General features: G+C 37.0%; 2 protein-coding genes and 1 long non-coding RNA gene across 4 annotated transcripts; 2 read left to right on the top strand and 1 right to left on the bottom strand.

Annotated features, from left to right (window-relative positions):
• Window positions 1-1981, top strand: LOC144574109 (uncharacterized). 2 transcript variants are annotated; one of them, XR_013518133.1, is made up of 4 exons: window positions 1-215; window positions 301-425; window positions 603-654; window positions 1581-1981. It is a non-coding gene; the product is annotated as an uncharacterized LOC144574109 (long non-coding RNA). The 2 variants fall into 2 exon arrangements; XR_013518134.1 differs by lacking the exon at window positions 603-654 and having other exon boundaries at window positions 5-215.
• A 2440-nt stretch (window positions 1982-4421) lies between these two features.
• On the top strand, window positions 4422-11910 carry LOC144574449 (Prolyl oligopeptidase family protein). Its single transcript, XM_078324420.1, has 11 exons — window positions 4422-4890; window positions 5609-5799; window positions 6221-6443; window positions 6703-6844; window positions 7134-7316; window positions 8601-8735; window positions 8806-8934; window positions 9395-9807; window positions 10330-10546; window positions 11020-11210; window positions 11501-11910. Exons 1-11 carry the CDS (start codon window positions 4535-4537, stop codon window positions 11673-11675), a joined length of 2355 nt encoding a protein of 784 aa, XP_078180546.1. The 5' UTR covers window positions 4422-4534; the 3' UTR covers window positions 11676-11910.
• Window positions 11911-13729: 1819 nt separating this feature from the next.
• Window positions 13730-17351, bottom strand: LOC144574448 (uncharacterized). Its single transcript, XM_078324418.1, has one exon. The coding sequence runs from the start codon at window positions 16739-16741 to the stop codon at window positions 14018-14020; it is 2724 nt and encodes a 907-aa protein (XP_078180544.1). The 5' UTR covers window positions 16742-17351; the 3' UTR covers window positions 13730-14017.
• Between the last annotated feature and the right edge of the window lie 219 nt (window positions 17352-17570).

Below are 17570 nucleotides of genomic sequence, written 5' to 3'. Positions count from 1 at the left end.
CTTTTCCCTTCTCTTCTCTCCGCAACTAAAAAACCCAAGCCAAAACCCTCTCTCGTCTCGACAATGGCTTTTCGTGCCTCCATCTCGCGATCGCTTCTCAACACTGCGCGTTCTCTCCAATCACCATCATCTGCCGCCGCCGCACGTCTCCGCCCTGCTGCTCCTCCTTCCGCTCCACGCCTTCCCAGACGTCCCCTCTCGGCAAACCCTTCCAGGTGACTAACTGATCATCCAAATGGGGTTGGTTTTTCTTGTTTAACTTTCCTTCGATATCTCATGTAGATGTTTATCGTTGTGTAGAAATGTTGGAGCTTTGGCTGGATCTCAATCACTTCTTCTTCCATTTGATGGTTTGGTGAAGGTGGGACCTCGTCTCACCTCCTACTTATCAGTCAGCGCCAGAGCTTTTTGCGAATTATCACACGGTTAGTTTATCTTTGTGTAATTTTATCTATTTTATGGTTGTTTCCCACGGTTTAATTGCATTGAGAGATGTGTTTTACATATGGTGATTTCAACCTTTTGATTGTACCTGTGCGGTGTGAGGTGTTAGCCAGGAGCTATTTTATAAGGTTTATTTAGGATCGGGATTTCTTTTATAGGGAAAAGGGGGGAAGATGGCTGAAGCAGGATGCTCAACGACTTAATTTTAATGTAGGTTTTTATCCTGTTACATGTTTCTTTCCTGAATCTGCTTTGCAAACTATCAGTTCTGTTTGAAGAAAAAATGCTCAACAATTATGTCATTTAAAGTCAATCAGTAAAGAATATAAATTCAAAATATTTAGTTCGTTCTGGTCATTGTAGAGGATGTACAGTAAGGGATATATGCTGATAAGAATTAGCAGTTATTATGGTGGCACTTCAGAGAACTCTTTCATCACTCGCCTTTTTCTTTTCGTTTTTATCTAAAGCTTTGGCCATGCAAGACATCAATATATGATATTCTATAGACCTAGATCGCATTTTCCCTAAAAACATGGAAAATATTATATGTTGGCTCTATCTCATTCTCATGCTTGAAATACTCAAATTATGTCTCTTCAAACTTCAAATTTGATGGGGATGGGTAGAGTGAAACTTCATGTTTTTAAGGAAATTTGATGTCATTCTTCTTATGTTTTGTGTGCTATGGATTTTGTTGGTACTTTTTCTTTTGTTCCTTGAGCATTTTGAGCTTTTGCAAGGGTTTTTGTATAGATGCCCTGCCAAAGAAACAGTATTTATCAATTGCTTTTGTGCCTCTTTGTAAAGTCTTCTTTATTGTCCTCAGAAAAAAATGTAATTTTCTTAAAGCTTCAAGACATTATTTTTCCACCCGGTGTCTGCACATACTGGCCAGTATCTATCAGTAAAAGACCAACCCATATGAAAAATGCTGCGGGATTATATTATGGCATGTTTTACTGAAATTGCACTTCATTGGAAGAACACTGAAAGAAGCAAAATATGCTATAAGTTAAAATCCTAGTAGGAACCTTGAAACCGAATAGGATTAAACTCAAAACCCAAGTCAACCCCAGCCCCTCTTTCCCTCTTGTACTACTTTGATTACTGATATAAGTTTTTTTTTTTTTCAGGTACTTAGTGCAAGATATTGATGATTTAATTGTTGGATGGAAGTGTTCCTTTGGTGGTCCTCGGTATTCTCATGATCTAGGTCCTCAGCTGAAGTAGGAGATCTACCATTTTTTGTTACTATGATGAAATGGGGTATCACGCCCTTTTTTTTGCTGCTTTAATTCAGTGTTTAGTGTCTTTTTATTTTGCTACCAGTCTTGGTTTTGGTCATATGCGGCCATAGAACTTCTATGACCAGAGAAGATACCCCCGTAGTAGCTAAGCTACATCACTTTTGACTTTGTATTCTGCAAAAGTCCCAGTTCTAACTTGTTTCTTTTCATTTAGTTTTCGTTATTAATAAGACGGGGTTGTTTTCATACTTCACTTAGGAAAAGTAAAATTTTATTGAAAGAATTTTTATGGTAAAACAGTTATAAGATTCTTTTTAATAATTTTAGACATAAATAAACATCTTTTCTGAAACGTTAAATGTGTGTATAAGTATGAAAAATCCTACAGTGACAGAAGTGTTGTAATACTTTTTTGAGTTTTTTTTGGGTACCTTGTAGAAAATAAAATTATGCATCTATCATACCTCATTTTTATTTCTTGTCCAAACCAAATCTAATTTTTTTTTAAAAAGATTGTTTATGTATTGTTATGCATACAGAGTTAATTTATGCAATTGATATAAATTAAGTTATAAAAAGAGAGTTGTTATTGCAGGATTCCTTCTATTGTTAGGCATATAAAGTTAAAAGATCAATGTACTTTCTTTACTAAATTGTTATGCAAAACCTTGATCAGCACCTGTAAAAATTGAAGCAATTTAAACGGTACACAGTAAAACAACTTTAAATGTTCGAAACAATTCGGGTATTGTATCAGATACGGGTACGGATACGGCAATACAAGTATTGGATACCGAGAGAGAACTCAAATTGATGGAAGGTATTTGGATTGATTAGGAGTCGAGAGATAGTTGACATGACGGAGACAATCTAACCGTACAGCCGACAATCATCGTCAATAGACATTCATTGTAATATTAATTTGTATGGTTAACATTTTGTTTGACGTGAGAAGTGAGAACTGACCATCTAAATTGTTCTCTCTTGCGATTCTATGAAAAAGTACATCAAGTCCACTAAAATTGAAAGCTCCGTAACAATATTCCACGTGCTGAATAAACTGGTGTGATTGTTGGAATGTCCACATGAATTAGCTCAGAAATTGACATATTTATTGTGAGATCAATTGGCTTCAAAATCGATATATTTTTTATTTGGAATCCACTGATTTACAAATCGGAACGTGAACGGAATCAATAGTTTCTTTTTTAAGTAAAGGTTGAAGATTAAGCTATTTAATTATTTAATACTTATTTTTAGAGAGCTGATAATATTACTTACAGGGAACCATTGAAAATTAAATGTAAAAAGATAACTTTCTGTGGGATCGTAAAAATTCCACAATTTGATTTTTTTTCTAAAGTATTAATACCTAAGCACGGAAGTATTTATAGCTACGAGGTGAACAATTATTTATTGCACGGGTACTGTAGCGGAAAGATAATAGTACTCACAGTACTGTAATCGCACTGTACTCATAGGGACCACTGAAAATTAAATGCATAAAGATAACTTCGTGCGGGGACCACAAAAACTCGACAATTTGAATTTTTTTTCTAGTTTTTTTAATACCTACGTAATTTTCTCTTTCAAATAAGATCCATAATGACGTATTTTCAAGCTCGTCATCACGCAAGTATTTATACCTATACTTGTAAGTATTTTTTATATATGACACTGAAAGTATTAATATCTATGTATTGAAAGTATTTATATTTATATTGAAAGTATTTATACTTATATTGAAAGTATTTATACTTATGCACTGAAGTATTTATACAGAGTATGGCTAATATAACACCAGTGTCATTTTAGTCTATATAACACCAGCTCCAAAACCTATCAAATCGAGTTCAAATGGTGAATCCAAACCATTCAAACTAATTTACTTTATGAGTGATGCGTTTACATGCAAACTTTTTATATTTTTGAGTTATTTTAGTATCAAATCAAGCGGCAAAAAAATTAAAAATGAATGTATTAAAATTAACTTAAAAACTCACACATTTGATCGCTTGACTTGATATCAAATAAACTCAAAAACTTATAAATTTTACATGTAAACGTACAACTAATGAAGTAGATCGGTTTGAACGGTTTTGATTCACCATTTGAATTCGATTTGATAGATTTTGGAGTTGGTGTTATATAGATTGAAATGACACTGATGTTATATTAGCCATACTCATTTATACATATGAGATCAATTATTTTTGTTAGATGAAGGTTGACGAGGTGATGAATGGAGAACTCGAAAAGGAATGATCATAACATGTTACGCATCAAAATATTAATATCTTATTTTTTAAGTGTTAATATATATCTTCAAAGATATAAATATTTAAGTATTTTTTACATATGACACTAAAAGTATTTACACTCATGCATTGAAGTATTTATTCTTATGAGGTTAACTATTTTTGTTAGAAAAAGATTGATGTGGGGACAAGTGCGGGGACTATGAAAGGGGACCATAGAGAAATGGTGTTGCTGCGATTTTAGAATTAATAATTAGAGGAGACTATATAATATCTTTTTATAATAATAATGAGTGAGGATCATATAATTAGTAGAAATCATAATACAATCATTCCTCTAAACGCAGATGCTGTAACGCAGGTGCTAAAATAATTATTTTTATTTTTATTAAGTGAAATTATTTAAACCATAATTAAACCGTCAAAATCAATACAAAACCGGAGGAATAAAGAGTAATTTGCAGTAGTAGCAACCAGACATGACATATGACTTGCGTTGAACTAGGAACAACACGGAGCTTAAACCCTTGCTAAAATCCCATTCCCAAATTCCCTCCTCCCTGCTCCAAATCTATACACACCATGCTCCGACGCGGTTTCATAACGCCGGCGATGGTGTCCCGCCGCCTTATCCACCGTCGAGCCACGAAAACGTCCAAGCCACAACCGCCTCCGCTCCCTCCGCCTCCATCGCCGCCCAAACCCCCGCAAAAACCCACCCCGGTCTCTCTCCACGGAGAAATCCTTCAAGACCCCTACGCCTGGATGGCTTCTCTTTCTGACACTGTAGCCATGCGTCACATGGACCTCCACATGGAGCAGGAGGAGAAGTACACTGAGGCAGTGCTTGCTTCGTTAGGTGCTGATCGATTGGTCAGGAAGCTTCAGATAGAGATGGCACCACGACTCGCATCAGATCTTAGCACGCCGCCTGTTAGGTTGTATGATCAACTCTGATTCTGTATTTTTTTTTTACTTAATTTTGTGAGAGGATGTGATGTATATTTTTTCAGGAACATGAGAAATCAGAAATGTGGCACAAACGATCCCTCTGTAATTTAGTCCATTTTCTTTGTTTTGTCAAAAAATACACAAACAACCCCTATTTCTCTGTCCCTCAGAGCACAATGAGAAGAGAGTGAGGATGAACCAGATTGAACATTTTTAAAGACAATGAGGGACTAACTTGCAATGGGAGGTACTCATCTTGAGGTCACTGCGCATGTTAGGTGGAACCACAGTTGATTGTTTTACTATATCATTCAAACTCTCACAATAATGGAATTTTATGAAAGTATAATTATCTATCAGGAGTTAATTTATACTTTCTCATCTTCATGTATAAAATGCCAAAATGCTGGAATGTTGTGTGCATTCCGATTCTACCCTCTTTTTACATCTTCTGAACAACATATTTTCCATGTATCATGCAAAATGAAAAAAAAAAAAACCACACGTGTATAGTAGAACCCAGTAAAGCACAGGATAGTATGGCAAATGTCTCTTCTGCCACACATGGAAAAGAAAAAAAGGTTAGTAAGGAGCGGCAGTTTGCACAATTTTTTTTAGGAGCATATTTCCAGCAATTGTAAATGCCAACTGGAGGAGTTCATTATGGTTAAAATGCTATGAAACTGAAGCTTGGTACTTTAATAGGTGGGGCCCATGGTTGTATTACAGAAGGGTTGAAGAAGGCAAACAGTATCCAGTGCTGTGTAGAAGAAAGGCAAGTTTACATGAGGAGTTCATTTCTTATAGCGATCCCTCAGCTGGGTTTGATTTTACTTCTGGTAAAAAGATTGAACAGAAGATCATTGATTATAATCAAGAAGCAGAGCGATTTGGAGGTAGTTAAGACATAAGATTATAAATTTTTCGTGCACTTAATATGAATATGTCAACTTGAGATGGTCAGACCAATTGGCCATAAATATCTGGATGTTTGTGAGAGTTCATTAGAAGTTTTGTGGCGCCCTGGGGGCATGGGGTTGGGGAGGGGTGAACCAATTGCAGTTATTTTAATGTCTTTTTGTTCTGTTGGAAGTTTCAAGTTAGATGATGTCTTTATGAGTTGACAAGATAGTCTATTTATGTCGTAGAAAATCATCCATCTACAGCTCTCAGTTACATTCTGATGAATTAATAGCTTATAGGTGAAAATAAAATAATGTTTGAATCTAGGAACAAATCATGAGGTACAAACATGAAAAATGCACCAAACTTAACAACTAGATTGCAATCTGCAACTTAACCTCGTCTGATGCACAGGATATTCATATGAGGAGCTTTCAGAAGTATCTCCCGACCATAACTTCATTGCATATACCATGTATGACAAGGACAAGGACTCATTTACACTACTGGTACGGGATCTGACTACTGGTTTGCTTCTCAATCGACCCCGCGCTGACAGGGTTGCCGCCCTTTCTTGGGCCATGAATGGTCGTGCCTTGTTGTACACAGTTGTAAATGATGACAAGAGGCCATATAGGTCAGTACATTTACTGAATACACATAAGATGCATATTTTTTATTACCTCCAGAACAGGATATCATACACACTACAAATCGTATTCGTGATTCTCTTTATTCCCTTTCTGTAGCGGTACACAGGATTCTTTCTTTTCTTTTTTTAGTTTTTGAAAGGGCAACAAGCATGTATGCTAAAGATATATATATATATATATTTTTGCTAGTCATAATATGTAAACGTTTTCTTTGTTACTTATTCGTTCTTTTCCTTTGCACAGAATCTATTGTAGCATGCTTGGGTCAACTGAGGATGATACCATAATTTTGGAAGAAACTGATGAGAATATTTATTTGAGCATTAGAAATACCAAGGATTTTTCACTCATTACTGTAAATATATTTTCCGACAGTTCATCCAAGGTACAATAACTTAATCCCTCCTTCCTTTCTTGTAGTTTGGATATATCCTCTTTAGCCCCCGAGCTTCAGATTCTTGCACAATTCTTTGCCTATCAGCCAGCAATTATAGAGCAGTGCTTCTAGTTGTTTAAATTTAAGCCATAATTAAGCCACATGACAAAAATAAGAGCAAAAATAAATAAACAAATAAGTTGGAAGCAACTGAAGGATGGTTTGTGCAAAACTTGTGGAGTTCAGATTCTACTAATTGAATTCCACATTTTACTTTTCATACTTATTCTAGTTGTAGGTGTACTTAATAAGAGGAGATGATCCCTTGTCTGGCATGAAGCTTGTATGGGAAGGTGAAACCCAATCACATTGTGTTATAGAACATAACAGAGGAAAGCTTTTTCTATTTACTGACTCTGCAAGGGACACTCACTGTCTCCTATTTTCTGATGCCAATTCATCTTCAACAAACGATTGGCAGGTTGGTCTTCTTACTTTTTACGGTTCTGTTAACAGCTGCATGCAATGCATTCGTTAGAGAAGGCATATATTAACAGATGGTGGTATCATTTTGGTTGTTTATTTTTCTACTTAGCAAGCAAGCTTCATAGATCTGGGTGTTACTAAAATAATGAAGTTTTAAGAAATAATGACAAACGTGAATATTTTTTTTTTGATGGAAAATGTTGTAATGCATCTGAGCATTGGGTGCTGACATCATTGGCCACTTTTGCATAATTATGCAACCAATATACAAAAGGCTAATTTATATCCACTCAAAAGCTGAGATATCAAATGCAAACGGCGAACTAAATCTTACTTATAGTTCCAATTAAGTTTTATGACATTTCATCGTTTGTTGTTTCTAATTTGAGTAGACCTTTGGCGATTAACATTTCCCCTTTTTTGTGGATTTTGCTCACCTTTAAATGGTGACAGCAGTAAGCTAGTCTGCTTTTATTGTTACTTGTATCTTTGAGCTTTGATTTTTTTTTCTTTTCCGTATGCTCCTGCAGTACCAGGGAAATGATGTAAAGCCCTGGAAAACAAAGAAACATCATTGACCTTAGCTTATTATTGTATACCGCGCTACAATAATAGGGTTATCGTGTAAAACACTGGTAAATAAAGAAAATAAATTACATATCTAGCCTGTAGAGAATGAGAAATACTGTCAAATCCCCCACGTTGCCTACCTTTCCTCAAAATTGTTCTCTATCTAAAGGGGGGTAGTTTTGGTACTTGAAGAACTGATGGAAGGGATATAGGTGACAGTCCTTGCTTTATAGGGATATCTGAGATATATTTCGATCTGATGGAGGGATCACTTGACAATGGTTTTAGAAAAAAATAAAATAAAATTGGAAGAGTAAATTTATAGTTATGTTATTTTCCATTAAGATAGCCTAACAATCAAATTTCATGCAATTTTAGCTTTGTTTTATGATGCATTAACTGTTAATTTCAGACCATTGAAATTTCAAGTCATTGGATGTATGGTGAAACATACCCAAAATTTCATTATTTCTTATCGACATGATATGTGTGGATAAATATCGATCATGTCTATACTGTTGGATTTCAAATTTGAGCTTTATTTTTTAAGATTGTCAAAATACAAAAATTCCAAGTGATCCTCCCTCTATGCATTTTTTTTAATCTGTTCTAGGGGGTACAGAGCAGGCAATTTTTACTCATATTGTTTGTCAGTTTATGTATTACCTTAACTTCCTTCTAGATCACAGCTGTTTCTTATTTATGTCAGAACTTACTTGATGAAGAACCTGGGACAACTCTGTTGGATGTTGATTTTTGTGACTCGCACATGGTGCTTATTCTCAAGCAAGAGAATAAATTTCAACTCTGTTCTGTGAAGCTTCCTTTACCTTCAAATATAAAAGTACGCTCATATATGTTATTATTTTTTTTTCTTTTTAATTTTTCAGAGGACTAATCCTAATCTATTGTAGGGTCCTGTGCGGCTATCAGATCTTTATCCTTGCAACTTGGCACTTCCAGATCATGTTTGTCAGATCACATCAGGCCCGAATTACGACTTTTTTTCCTCTGTAATGCGTTTCACCATATCTTCACCTGTGGTAGCTATTTCTTCTTTTTGTTTTCTGTTAACTTTTATTCGTTGTTCTCTTTTTGTACTTTTGGCAAATTGCATCTGGTATTTGTAAATTACACCTTATTACTTTCAGATTTTTAACTGCTTGATAGTGAGTTGCGATGAACATCCAACTGTTACACTGTCAAATCAAACCAAGAGGATTCATATATTGGTTCAAATTTGTACAAAGCTGGTCATTTCACCTTGTAAAATATGAGATATTGCAATCAAGTTAATTTTTGTTGCGTTAATCTTCATTTTTGAGAGTAGTTTTTTTACTGCAAATACTCCGGACAATGCTTGCTACTAGATAAAAATATAAATAATGTGGGTTTTTTTTGCAACAAGGTAAAATGCCAGTATATAAATTGCAAAAAAAGATCTTTTAAAGCTTAATTTGGTTTGTCCTTCTTTTAATAACATTGTTTCCCCTGTGTCTGTAGATGCCTGATGCAGTTGTAGATTACAACTTGTCGAACGGGAAGTGGGCCACAGTGCAACAACAAAACCTGCTTTACGAAAGAACAAAAATACTTTACGGCACATCCTTTGCATCTACCACTAAAGAAAACCAAACTATAGACAATAATAATAGTATTCGTGACATCACCGATGGTAACAACGTATGGAATGATCTGCTTGATTACTATGAATGCCAGTATTACTATGCTGATTCTAAGGACGGGGAGATTTCAGTACCGTTAACAGTTGTTTATTCAAAAAAGCACAAGGTGGAGGGTGGCCCAGGATTGTTGCATGGACATGGTGCATATGGTGAGGTTATGGACCAGAGGTGGCGTAGTGAGCTAAAGAGCCTCCTTGACCGCGGATGGGTCATAGCTTTTGCTGATGTGAGGTTGATTTTTTTTTTCATTTGCAAAATTAGTTTTCTTTACAGTTCAAAATAAATAGATCTGATATTTTGTCCTGTAAAAAAGACCTATCATTTTGTTTGCAACTGACACCAAACAGTGGAAACATACATCAGACCATTAGTTGGTTGTGATGAAATGCAGAGAGAAGTTTGTCCCTGCGCTAAATTATCCTTTCAAGAAGTACCAAATTGGGCTTAAAATCAAGAGAACAGATCGCAGGTTTTAAACTGATGCCAGGCTAGTTATGAGGTGTCAACAGACTTAATGGCATTAAAATGACAAACCAAGTGGGTACAGAACATAATCATATATAAATTTTTTTGAGGTAGCAGAATATCATAATATTTGTTGGCTTAATGTTAAAACATTGGGTTTTTTCTTGTCAATAACTGAATTTATATTGGTTGGTAACTGCAAATGTGAGAAATTATGGGCTTATTTTCAAAGGTAGTGAAATATTGAGTTCAACCTGATTATACTCAAATGGTGGTTTTTTTGGTCAGGGGTGGAGGCAGCCATGGAAAAAAGTGGCATCAAGATGGGACCCGGACAAAGAAAATAAATTCCATAAATGATTTTGTTTCATGCGCAGAGTTTTTGGTAGAGAAAGGAATTGTGGAGGAGAATAGGCTAGCTGCCTGGGGCTATAGCGCTGGGGGTCTCTTGGTTGCTTCAGCCATTAATTCTAAACCAGGTTTATTCCGGACTGCAATAATGAAGGTAATTAAATTGTTATGATATACTGGATGTATGTTACTAAAAAGTATCCACGAACAAGTTATTCACGGAGTAAGCTAGAAAAGCAGAAAAATATTTGCAGTTGGTATCTCTTAGAGAAGTACAAACATAGTACATAAGAGTAGAGACTAAAAGTGAACTGTTTGTTGTTGGCCTTTTGTTCATAAGTTCTATAAGGGGTGGAGTTGTTGACTTGATATGGAGCAACTGAAGCAAAAACAGAACTCGCTGTCATATAGTAGCTGACACACCTTTGGTTTACATTTGCATAACATTATACAGTGCTTGGCTTCCTAGTAAAATCTCTTTGGTTTATAGGGAGGCCAAACCCAAAAGGCATTTGATCAGAAAAAAAAAACTCAAAAGGCAAAAGTTTGAATGGATGGGATGTTGGATTTTTTATTTCTTTTAAAGATTGATCTCGTAAAATTGTAAAATCATTTGTTTCGTTTCAGGTACCGTTTCTAGATGTACTGAACTCACTTCTCCGCCCAATACTGCCTCTGACACCCATTGACTATCACGAGTTTGGATATCCTATATTTGAAGAGGATTTTCTGGCAATAAAAAAATATTCACCATATGAAAACATTCAAAAAGATGCGCTTTATCCAGCTGTAATGATCACCTCCTCCCTTAGCACAAGGTAGTACCGGCTCTTGTTCCAGTGTTTTTGTTATTCATGCACAATCATTTATTTATTATATTTTTCTTAATTCTCAATGCACTCTAATTAAGGTCTGAATTAATTATTAACAGCAATACGTGGATCTCAAATCTTTAAAAAGAGAACATTGGAAATTCATAACATATGTACCAATGAGGTTTTGTTTTAGGTATCCAATAGCCCAACAGTATCCATCTCAAAAGGATGCATGAATTGTGGTTGGTCCTCAAGACTTGCACTAAAAGTCAGAGGGTTTATTGGTTATGTAGGTTTGGAGTATGGGAAGCTGCCAAATGGGCTGCACGGGCCCGTGATTTGACAGTTTATGACCCTCAACGGCCGATTGTACTCAATATGACAGCAGATATTGTAGAAGATAGCAAATATTTACAAACAAAGGAGCTAGCCATTGAGACAGCATTCCTCCTAAAGACGGTCACCTGATCCCTGAGATTAAGTGGCTTTAAGGATATATCAGGAAATTAGAATTGTAGAGCATGAATAGAAGATAACAATCCCTGAGATTAAGTCTTGATTTTTGTATACCAGCTGCCCAGTATGTATAGAAATTACTCATTCAGGGCATTTAGCAGTTTAGGTAATTATGGCAAGATCAAGACTATAGCCACCTATTGATTCCTTTTCCTTTTTATCCCATTGGTGAATGCAAAAAACCAAATATTTGTGGAAGTTCTTATTTTTGTCTTTTTTCTTTTTCAGTGAATGAATAGAACTATGTAATATTGCAATCAGAAATATTGAATTGTGGCCTTATGTGGGTCTCAACTCTCAAGGTAGTGTTGTCATGTCTGTTTGTCTGCTTGTGCTTTGAGTGTGTGAATAGATGGAGCCAAACAGAAGGGAATTCACAGAGGATCGTAGAAACTTTATAAATTGGTTACTTTTAACTTTTAAGCCTAATTTGAATGACATCTTTTTGTTTTGGCACCACTGGTAAATTGGCTTATCCGTGAGTGCGTTTTTATGTGAGAGAGATTGAGAAAAGTGAGAGAGAGAGAGAGAGAGAGGGGCCCCCGTAGGGTGCAACGGATTGGGTATTATCCGACCGTATCCGAATCCGTATTCAAAAATTAGATTCGGATATACGATATGGATACAGATACAGATATGGTTTTAAATTTTAATTATCTGTATTCAAATAATAGATATATACTATATAATTTAATATATATTATTAAAAAAATTATATTATTCACTATTATAAAAAACGGATATCCATATCCGTATCTGTTTAATATCTGATCCATATCAGTAATCGTCTAATATCCGATTTGTATTTGTATCCGAAAAATAAAAGTGGATATGGATATAGTTTTACCACTATCCGATCCGTTTGCACCCCTAGAGGGGGGTCGAGTAGTTGGTGGCTAATCAATGAAGATATGATGGTGATACTTTTACAGCAAGCCTAATCTTAAGCAAAGTGTGGTGACCACCATCCCCATTTCTTGTCAACAGAAAACCTCATAACAGTAGCTCTTGTCTTCCATTTCAGTTATGTCATATATCCCACTTAAAAAAAATGGTTCTATTAATCAACGACCTATCCTATAATCTTTTCCTTTTTGAGATTTGTTATGACTTGTGACCCTAAAACTAAACAACATGAATTGCATAGAAATATTGGAACTGCTAACCTTATGATGGGAGCCTGTAAAAATAATATTGGTCCATGTAACTTCTAGAAGTGCCTCTTCATTCTTTGTAATAACTACCTGATATTACTACAGTCATTAGAGGGCCTGTGTGTTGCTTTCAGTGTGTTTGGTCGTTATAATGGTCTTCATTGTGTGGTTCGGTACCAGAAAAAAACAAATAGCTTTAGTTGACATTTCATGATGGTTTTTTTTTTCTTTCTGGTTGAAGTTTGGAGGTTGATTTGTTCTTTTTATATTATTAATTATGTGGACATTGTGTTTGAAAAACGATTGATCAAAGAAAAAAAGATCGGACAAAAGGAGACGACTTGTAAGATGAGGCTAAATTGGTAGCTGTTTCAATCACTTAATACTCAACATTGAAAACTACTTGAAATATGACTGGTAACTCCCGTTCAGTCTCAACTGTTTGGTTTTCAATAGCATTAGACTGGGTCTTCCTTTTCTTATAAACAAATATTCTGTATAACGACAACACTCGAATGCCCCTGCTTCAAAATTTTGCATAATTTTCCCTCGTAAAGCATGCAACTGTGCACTTCAAGCAAGACTTCTTGTACCAGCATGTATGATAATGCTCCATAAACAACAACAGCAAAGAGAATATGGGCACAATTTAATACAAACAAAATTCATGCTAACTTCATAAACCAACACAGCATCTCTAAAATTATATTGTTTGTATATTAATCGTAAATCATGTTTTATACGGTACAATGAACAATGACGTTTTCTGATACCAGAACAAATACTAGAGCAGCAGGGGTAACCTCAATGTCAGACATCTATTTAATTGACTTCAAAACAAAATAGTAAATACCAATGACGAAGTATAAAAAAAAAGATACTAATTTCTGCTTTCCTATCCCAATCCAATCATAAAAACCGCACAACTAACTTTACATATAGATCTTATCCAAACTCTACACAAAAATAATTTTTAAAAAAAATACAAAACAAAAGTTTTAATCTCCCCATCCCACCCCTCAAAAAAGAAAGTACCAAAGAAGGCAAGAATGAATAAATTTTTACCATCTCAAACCGCACTACCCAAATAAAAGAGAAGAGGGAAGATACAAGCAAAATCCTAATATATGTTTTGTTTTGCTACAATTCAATTGGGATTTCCTCCTCTTCTTCAACAGTGGATAGCCGATCTTTCTCAAGAAAACTCGGGTCCAAAAATTTCGCAACAAAAGCCCACATTCTATACACATCCTCAAAATTTGTAAGAAACCCTAGTGACGCTGTCACCACCTCCACCTTCATAGTACCTGTACCACCCTTCTTACTGTCACGCCTTGACCCATTTGTACCACTCTTATGACCCGTATCAGCCATCCTCACATGGTTAAGAAAACCTAAGCCAAGAGAAATCCCCTCTTTCTCAGCTAACTTCTGTACCGTCTCAGGACTTACCACTGTCCCAGTATTTCTACAATCTCTCACATTAAATGCCACAGCAGCCCCCCTCTCGTACTTAATCTTTGGTCCATATATGTGCACAAGCTGTACCCCTTCAGTATCATCAGCATTTACTGGTATTCTCAGTTGCAACAAAGAGGTTACCAGCCAATTAATTAGAAATCGAAGCCTTAACGTGGTTTTATTCAGACCCAATTTATTGACATGGTCTAGGTGCCGGCACACAATTTCAGACTCTCTTCTCCCATCCCATTCCTGACCATCTGATTCGGTCAGCACTTCATCCTCGTAATCCAAATTTGCATGGCCTGACGACTCCCCTGGTTCAAAATTATTACTGCTTTCAAATGGCTTTTCATGATTCTGTGTTGCCTCAGTTGTGAAGGAGACCCTGCGCATACTTTGATCCGTTCCTGATTCGTCCACACCGACAAACCGACCCTCCCGTCGGCCCAAAAGACGAAACTCTCCCTCAGTTTCTCTCCTTATTGCAGCATGGTTCTCTTCACTGGTTGCTGGCATAAACCCATTTTTGTCATAGGTATGAGGCCCATTAGGCAATTTCGACAAGTGGGTTACGGGAACCTTTTTAATCTCTCGATCATCCTCTTCTATTTCCTCTTGGATCTCACTAACCGTCCACGGACTCTTCCGGGAGGTTTTAGAAGTTTCATGAGAACTAGTCACAGATGCCACTGCCGCATCAAAAGACATCACATGGTGGTTATTAGTATTGTTGTTGCTATCATACATTGGGCTCTTTGGTATCTTCCTACTATTTTTGTTTTTTCGACCTGAAAGCCATGAAGTGGTCAAAGGCGAACTGAACCCTAATCCAAACCGCTGCCTCCCACCATGAGGGCTTGAGTGTTCAGACCCGAACGGGCTCTTTCCCAGATCAATCCAGAATGAGTTATCTGACGAGCCATCAGAGAAAACTGGGCTCTTCATTACCTCCCCAACCGAAAGATTCTCGCTCTCCTCGTAAATAGTGCTAGTACCATCACGATCTGACCCATTATCTAGATCCATCTCACTCTCTACGACATCCCTCACCTGTGCGGATGTAAAAGCGCCAGAGAAGGCCGGCAAGCCAGATTCTTTGTGGCTGAGGGAAGCCGTGGTTTCCTGTGTGGTCATTATTGTGTCATCTTCAAGCCCATCAACCGTATTATTCGTGTCTAGTCCATCGATAGAATCACTGAGGTATTGCGGGAATACAGGTAAAATCCGCACCATCCCTGATCCGGTACCACCATTCCGGTTCTGCAAACAACTTATCACTGATTTCTTGATCATTAGGCACCCAAAACCCGTCGGATCTGACCCAAAAACCCTATAGAACGAGGTAATGATAAAATCTGGCCGAAATAAAGATAAACCTAAAGAATCCATGTCCTTCGGCCCAAGCGAACCCGCATCCAATAACACGTGCCAGTTGTTCTGTTGTGCCAGAGCCATCCACTGGTAGGAGTATTTTGAGCCAGTAACCCGCGATTGGACTGGGAAAACAAACAAGCCAACAGCCGAATCCTTCTTTCTCCTTTTCTTAACCGTTATTAATTTTCTCAGCTCCGACCCGCACGGCTTGAGACTCGGCCATTTAAACGAAGCAGACCCCACCTTTGCACCTTTCTCTCTAGCCGCCTGACCCATCCAATTGACAGATTGGCTCTCATGGTCAAACATAGCAACAAGCCTCTTATTGGTCTCAAACGGGTAATAATCTGCTAACAGCTTGAAAGCCGACCCACGACTGACAGTGAACACGAGGCAATACTCATTTTCTGGTATGTTTAAATAATCCATGATCCTGACCCGTATATCATCCTCAGCTGTGCCTTTCTCGGCCCCACCATCCAGAGCATGGTTCTTCAAATTTGCAGTGATTTCAGTTAAAGTAAAAGCAGACGACTCATAAGGCTGGAGAGGCGAGAATAACCCAAACCCACAATAGTCGAGGCAAACCCTTGAATTATCCTCTGACAAATGCGAATATTCTTCGGTTCTCAAGTTGTCGACCTCATTAGATGATGTATAGGTCGGGTACATGGTAATGAACTTTGCATAGGCTTCTTCTAGTGTTGGGATTGAATCAAGAGTGAGAAACACATGTTCGGCTGCAAGAGCGGTCCGGCGCAGAAAATCTCGCTGAGCCTGGAGCCGGGATAGTGAGCGGGACCGGCTAACTGATGGTTCATCGTCATCAGGATCAGGATCCTGTGGCTTGGGCAAGGATCCAACTTCGGATGCCTCCTCTAGGGCTTCCCGGAGCTTGGATTCATGGAGTTTGCGCAGGACAGTTGAGGGATTGGTCGAGGAGTCCGATTTGTGGCTTAACAGCCACCTTTTGTCAAGAATTAATGAAGCACAGTGAGAGAGAGGTTTCCATATGGAGAAATGCATGTGGTATGTTTGTGTTTCTTCACTTTAGAGAGAGATGAAGTTGAAATTGTAACCTTAGGTTGGGCCTAGGGGTAAAAATTGGAGTATTTTGTGTGAATTGGATAGAACAAGTTGAAAATCTAGGACAAAATTTCAGCTTTTCAGCATGAGAATGGTGGGTTTTGCTTTGTGAAAGGTGTTAAAGCCAGAAAATTGGAGATTCCAAGCAAAAATGATAGCTTTAGATGTTAACAGAGGTCCAATTAACAAAAAAGATAGAGGAACAGAAAGGTGAGATGATTCCTGTAAACAAAGTCTCACCACAAGATAACAACTTCCGATCAATTAGAGATCAAAGCGAACCTGATGAAGTGAGAAAACCCAAAAATCAAGCGAGGCTGAGATCTCTATATCTCTCTCTCTGTGTCTCTGTCTCTCTACCGCTCCCTTCCTCTCCGAAATTGGGTAGAAATATTTCTCCTTTTTTTTTTCTTTTTTTATCGACTTTCTCCACCAACTCACCTGAGACGAATTAAAAGCAACCCATCTTTTGTTCCAGCGGCTCCATTATAATTTACGAGCAATCCCACATAAATCAAAAGAGCTGCATTCATTATTTCCTACTCTTTCTCTCTCTCTGTCTCTCTCTCTCTATAGTAAACATTCTTTTTAGCTTTTTTACCACAGGAGTTGAAAATGTCGAGTAAAACGGATCCGGAGATTTATTTCCGATTTCAAAGTAGTTTAATGAAACAGAACCATAAGCATCATTGACTTGTATTAGATATTTGGCATACTAGCGCTTATAACCTTCAGTTTTTACAATTTTAATATTTTCTAGATCCCACCT

Source organism: Carex rostrata, chromosome 22, assembly GCF_964058835.1.
Source record: "Carex rostrata chromosome 22, lpCarRost1.2, whole genome shotgun sequence".
Lineage (NCBI taxonomy): Eukaryota > Viridiplantae > Streptophyta > Magnoliopsida > Poales > Cyperaceae > Carex > Carex rostrata.
The sequence above is the reverse complement of the archived record's forward strand: the minus strand, read 5'-3'. Positions and strand labels throughout refer to the sequence as shown.

Bases quoted from the DNA above. Each gene is read 5' to 3' on its own strand.
- LOC144574449 (XM_078324420.1), top strand. From the start codon at position 4,535: ATGCTCCGACGCGGTTTCATAACGCCGGCGATGGTGTCCCGCCGCCTT. The intron at 4,891-5,608 runs GTTGTATGATCA...GTACTTTAATAG, and splicing joins CTTAGCACGCCGCCTGTTAG to GTGGGGCCCATGGTTGTATT. The intron at 9,808-10,329 runs GTTGATTTTTTT...TTTTTTGGTCAG, and splicing joins ATAGCTTTTGCTGATGTGAG to GGGTGGAGGCAGCCATGGAA.
- LOC144574448 (XM_078324418.1), bottom strand. From the start codon at position 16,741: ATGCATTTCTCCATATGGAAACCTCTCTCTCACTGTGCTTCATTAATT.